General features: G+C 40.4%; 1 protein-coding gene across 1 annotated transcript; it reads left to right on the top strand.

Moving 5' to 3' along the window:
• The first annotated feature begins 2,752 nt into the window (after positions 1-2,752).
• Positions 2,753-5,082, top strand: dlx3 (distal-less homeobox 3). The gene is made up of 3 exons (XM_004080172.3): positions 2,753-3,217; positions 3,770-3,954; positions 4,201-5,082. Exons 1-3 carry the CDS (start codon positions 2,881-2,883, stop codon positions 4,513-4,515), a joined length of 837 nt encoding a protein of 278 aa, XP_004080220.1. The 5' UTR covers positions 2,753-2,880; the 3' UTR covers positions 4,516-5,082.
• The last annotated feature ends 437 nt before the right edge of the window (positions 5,083-5,519 follow it).

Genomic DNA, 5,519 nt, shown 5'->3' with positions numbered 1-5,519 from the left:
ATGAATACGCGCCCCCACTGCCCCCCTGTTTCCCTACCTCACTGCACGCGCTCTCTCCTGTCTCTTACACACACGCGCGTGGCCCCAGCACATACACACACATCCCCATTCCACAACAGTGGGTCCAGGCGATCCTGGCTCTAATGCCTTCTTAAAATGAGAAGATTGTAATTGCGCTGGCTCCTTTGTGAAAGTAAATGTAATAATGCAAAAAGAGCTGCGCTGTTGACATCACTGTTGTTGACATCCATTGCTAACGTTTGCTACTTCCGCAAACAACGAATTGAATTGAGCATTAAGCCTTGCAGTGTTTAGCATGTTGTGTGGTTCAGTTCAGACCAGTCTCCCCTCTCTGATGTCCTGCACAAACGTTCTGACTGCAGCTGGGAAGAAGCTGCTGTGGAGGCGTGTCCTGTGTGCGTGGATGCTTTTAGTCATGCGGCGTCTGAGGATGTGGCCTTAGTCCACACACTGGATATGTGCGTGGGCAGGGTGGTGTCTGTCCCTGATGATCTGTGCCGCTCTCCTCTTGCTGTATTGTCTATAGATGGTCTCGATGGACGGAAGATTGCAACCAATGATTTTTCCTGCTGTGCTGATGTCCCTTTGCAGCATCTTCTTCAAGAAGGTACAATAAGACCACAAAGATGATAGGAGTTTGGAACAAGACTCAATGTAGGCCTGCTGAGAAAAAAATAATAATAAAACCTTATTTTGCAGATTCTTTCTTTATGAATGCTAAACACTTGTGTGTTTGTGTGTACTGAACAATGGTGCCAAAAAGACGTTAAAGTCTTGTGTTGGTATTTTTGTGTGCAAACACACAGTTTTTGGTGTTGGTTGTATTCTTATTTATAAAATACACATTCTTGAAATCCATTTGTAGCCTTTGACCTTCATGAAAGGTGAAATATGAGCAAAACAATAAAATTTTGATGTAAAAAAAGTGTCCTATTTGATTTAGATCTAACTACTTTTCTGATGCAGCTTAATGTGGACCAACATAAACTTACCAAAGGTTATTTGCACTATACAAAACATGTCTTGAGATGAATTGCAGGAGCTGGTGATCCTAAAGTACTAAAATAAGTACACAACTTTTTTACACAAATCCATATGTGATTAAATCTTAACTAAAATCTACATTAAACATACGTTAAGGACAGGGCAATGGTTTAAAAACAACAGTGAATTAACTTTTAGGTAAAAGAACAAAGCATATTTATCAAATCCAGGTGTGAAAGTGGTATATGCATTATCATCAAGGTAATTTTAAATAAAAATGTGGCTTACATGTCTCCTTTTTTTAATCAAAGTGTTTTTTTAGTACTCCTGCTATAGAAATTTTCGATTTCACTCCAAAATGTTTTCCCACTTCTTCACTTTTGCTTCTACTTTCTTGTATCAGGCACCTTAATAGTCTAAACCTTTTTGTGTGTGTGTGTGTGTGTGTGTGTAAAATTTGATAATAATCTCAAATGTAAATGCACTTTAATCTTAGGTAAAAATAACTGAGACATTTTGGAAAGCTAGGCTGATGTGTAGTTAAATCCGATTCCTGAATGTGCAATTTGCAGGTTGAGCTGACACCAAATGGATTTTTGCTTTCTAAAAAAAAAGAAAGAAATTGATTTTTGTGAGAGAAAACTCAAACTTTCACCTTAGTTAGTACATCCATGTTGAGCTCACCCATTTTTCTTATTTTGAAAACTTTTATTTTTTATTTAACTGTCAAAATTAAGGTTTGAGGAATTTGATTTTATGACATAATCCTTTACTGTTTTTTCCTGTGCTGCATGGTTCTTCCACCAGAGGGCAGTGTTGCATTTGAGTTTAAGGGATTACAAACGCCAAACGTTAAAGAACTAAAATAAAAAAGAACAATTTGTGTCATTTTACAATAGAATAGTTGGAGATAAGAGTTGCAAAAAAACAATTAACATTTGACATTGTTCAAGGTTCAATTTGTCTTTTTTCAGAGAGAAACTTTAAAATAATGTTTAGAAATGGCAGAAAGGTGGCGCTCTGCACCATGCAATCAATAAGGAGAGTAGGCAAAGCATAGAAAAAGTAATAAAAAATCACTTTAAGAAACGCATTATTGTAGTTTTCTTGTCTGTAAAATGTTCCCTGCAGACAATAAAACTGTTCTTGTGGTTCGTCTTCTGCTGAACTGTTGTCTCATGTGGACACAGAGCTTCTTTCTCGTGAATTTGCATTCAGCGCACAAAAGTTGGTCCACGGAGAGGAATTTACCCTCTAGCCTATCAGTTGAACGGGTCTTTTACGTATCTTCTCTGTCGTGTTTACATAAAGTTCGTTGTCCGCCAGAAGCTTTGAATGACAAAAGCAGGCAGTGGGAGGTCGGCTGGCAGCTCCTCATAGGCTTCCAAGCAAGTGTGATCTTAAGGTACTGTTAAGAAAACATTGCATAAAAGCATTAAGGAGACGGTCTGGCTGCAGGATTAAGAAAACAAGTCGACTTTTGTCGTGTCGCAACATCAGGTATCAGTCTGCATGTTTGATGTCAGGAGATGGTTCTGGGTTTGGAACAAGCGGTGCCAAGACGCACGGAACCGGCGCGCTGACCCAGTGAACAGGTTAATGTGGGTCTAAGGAGAGGAAGGAAAAAAAAAACAGAGTGGAAGAGTGCGCTCAGAGCGCAGCTGGGGGAGAGGAGGGGGGCAGCCAATAGGAACGCAGATCCAGCCCAGCTCTATAACTCTGTGCCACAAGGCTGAGCAATACCACAACCGACTTTCTGCTGCTCGAAGACTTTCTGAGGACTATCGGGCTGAGCCGAGCGGTGTGTTCCGAGACCAGGCAGCAAGCGGGTTCCCTTTGAACGTCTCCTCCATTCCGGAGCGCCGGACACGCATAATGAGCGCCGGACAGACCTACGACAAAAAGATTGCCAGCATTTTGACCGACCTTCCCGGATCTATGAGCTGCCACCCGAACTCCAAGGATTCTCCAACTCTCCCTGAGTCTTCCGTGACGGACATGGGCTACTACAGTGGACAGACGGGCCACCACGAATTTTACCAGAGTCAGCCGTACGGACAGCCTATGAACTCCTTCCATCACCAGTTCAATCTAAACGGAATGGGAGCCGCTGGAGCGTACGCGACCAAATCTGAATATTCTTATACGAACAGCTACAGACAGTACGGACATTACAACAGAGATCATCTGCAGGCCTCTCCTCCGGGATCAGGTACATTCCATCGTCTTTTATACTGTTTTTACGCACAAAAACGGTTGGTGTTGTGCGTAAAAATAAGAGCAAGAGTGTAAATATTCACATGGTCCGCCTTTTGTGTAGTACTTCACTTGTAATTATAATAATCTAATATACTTTGCATCTTTTAATCTTGTAAAATAAACCACAAAAACTAAAGTACAAATACAAAAACGGCTTATTTTATTAATTCAAAGAGAAAAATAAAGTTAGTGTGGATTTTTTGTATGCGGGCTACTCAGTAAGATTATGGCGAATAAGGCAATGATTTCCGCCTTTCTTTTGCCAAATCATTTTTAAGAAATTGTATTGGAATGTCAGAATTTTGGTTTTTTTTAATTTCAAATTGTTCTTTATTTTGCTTTTTCTTAAAGTCAATAACTATTGTTTGCATTCAAGTGTTCTGTTGCCCAGCCATTTAAAAAAGTTACAATCAATTTTTAAAACCTTTTTTAATGTTTGTTTGTTTTCTTTTGCTGAATACCTTTATTGATTTTTTTGTTTTGTTTTCCTGTTTTGCATTTATAGTAAAAGAAGAGCCAGAACCAGAAGTCCGCATGGTGAACGGGAAACCCAAAAAGATTCGCAAGCCGAGGACGATCTATTCCAGCTACCAGCTTGCGGCTTTGCAGAGGCGCTTCCAAAAAGCGCAGTACCTCGCCCTTCCCGAGAGAGCAGAGCTGGCTGCCCAACTCGGCCTCACGCAGACACAGGTATGTTGTCTGCTGCTTTGAAAAAGTGATCGACCCTATTAAATGATTCAATGGTCCCTATGGCCCCACAAATCACCATTTGTATGTACACTGGGGTGCGTAATTACGCACAACGGACATCATTTTGTTTATTCTACTTTACGCACTCAATAGAAGTAAAAGATGTATAAATTAAATTATTACAATTTGAACAAAAAAGTCAGTTTTATTATTCCATTTTCTAAAAATATAATTTATTTGTTTTAGGTGAAGATCTGGTTCCAGAACCGGAGATCCAAGTTCAAGAAATTGTACAAGAACGGCGAGGTCCCCCTGGATCACAGTCCCAACGCCAGCGACTCCATGGCTTGCAACTCCCCGCCCTCCCCCGCAGTTTGGGATAACAGCACCCCCCAGAACACGCCAATCAGTAGGCCCCAGGCGCCACAGCCGGCGCACAGCTCGTCGCCGCCCTACCTGGAGGATTATAACAACCACTGGTATCAGCAGGGATCGCACCTGCAGCATCCGGGCACCGTGCACCACCAAGTCCCGCAGCAGAGCGTGGGAGCTGTTTATTAACGCGGACTCAAAAGGCAGATGTGTTGCTTCACGTTTGGTTCCCTCAGCCGTGGGCTGTCTGTCCACAGTGACTCTGCAGAGCAAACGCGGACACGGAGCAGGCCTGCCGCGAAACAACACGTTTTGATTTGGGATGATCCAGGATGTTTTAGGTTTTCCATTCACAAAGCACATAAGGGATTTCTAATCACTTTTGGCAGCGTATTTAACGGACATCCGGCGTGTTTTATATTATTTATGCTACTGTTATATGTGTAGCTTCCTAACTCCTGTAAATGAAAATGCAATTTTTTTAAAGTAACAAACAAACGTCAAAACTGTGTGGCTGACCCACGCATGCGAGCAGAACACGCACGTGGGTTTGTAGAAAACCTTAAAGTCAAACTCAGGTCATATTTATGTGGATTTGTAAAAAAAAAAATGTCGAAGGCTGTAAATAAGTGTTTATATCCAGAACCACTATTATCATATTTGTTTGAACCGTGGTGCTTTCAAAGACCCTTTTTGTATTCATGTAATTAATCGATTTGTTGCCTTCCTGTCAAACGAATAAAGGTTTTGAATTCATTTTGTGTCCACACTCTTTTTGTGTGTGTTGCTTTTAGGTGTTTGATGAGGCACTTCTTACTTTTGGAAACTCGAAATGGATTCATCTTTAGGGAGACACTTTTAAGGAGTAAAGACGTTGTGAAGACGCAAGATCCGCAAGAATAATCTTCAAATCAAATCTTTAGAGGCTGCATGTTAGTACTTTAATAGTATTATTTATTTATTTATTTATTTATTTATTTATTAACTTTAATGTACTTTTGTTGTAAATATAGTGCAGCCACAAGTAGAGATAGGTAGTGGTGCATTCAAGAGAGGTGAGTCTAATATTATGGTTTAATTCATTAATGCACACAAAAAACACACAACATTTAATGGAATGCCGCCAAAATGTAAAGATCAAAATGGTTCCAATTTATTTAATGCTGCGTTTTAAGTATTTTAAATTCCAGATT

The sequence above is a fragment of the Oryzias latipes genome, chromosome 19 (assembly GCF_002234675.1).
Source record: "Oryzias latipes chromosome 19, ASM223467v1".
Lineage (NCBI taxonomy): Eukaryota > Metazoa > Chordata > Actinopteri > Beloniformes > Adrianichthyidae > Oryzias > Oryzias latipes.
Note: the sequence above shows the minus strand (reverse complement) of the source record. Positions and strands in the feature narration are given on the sequence as shown.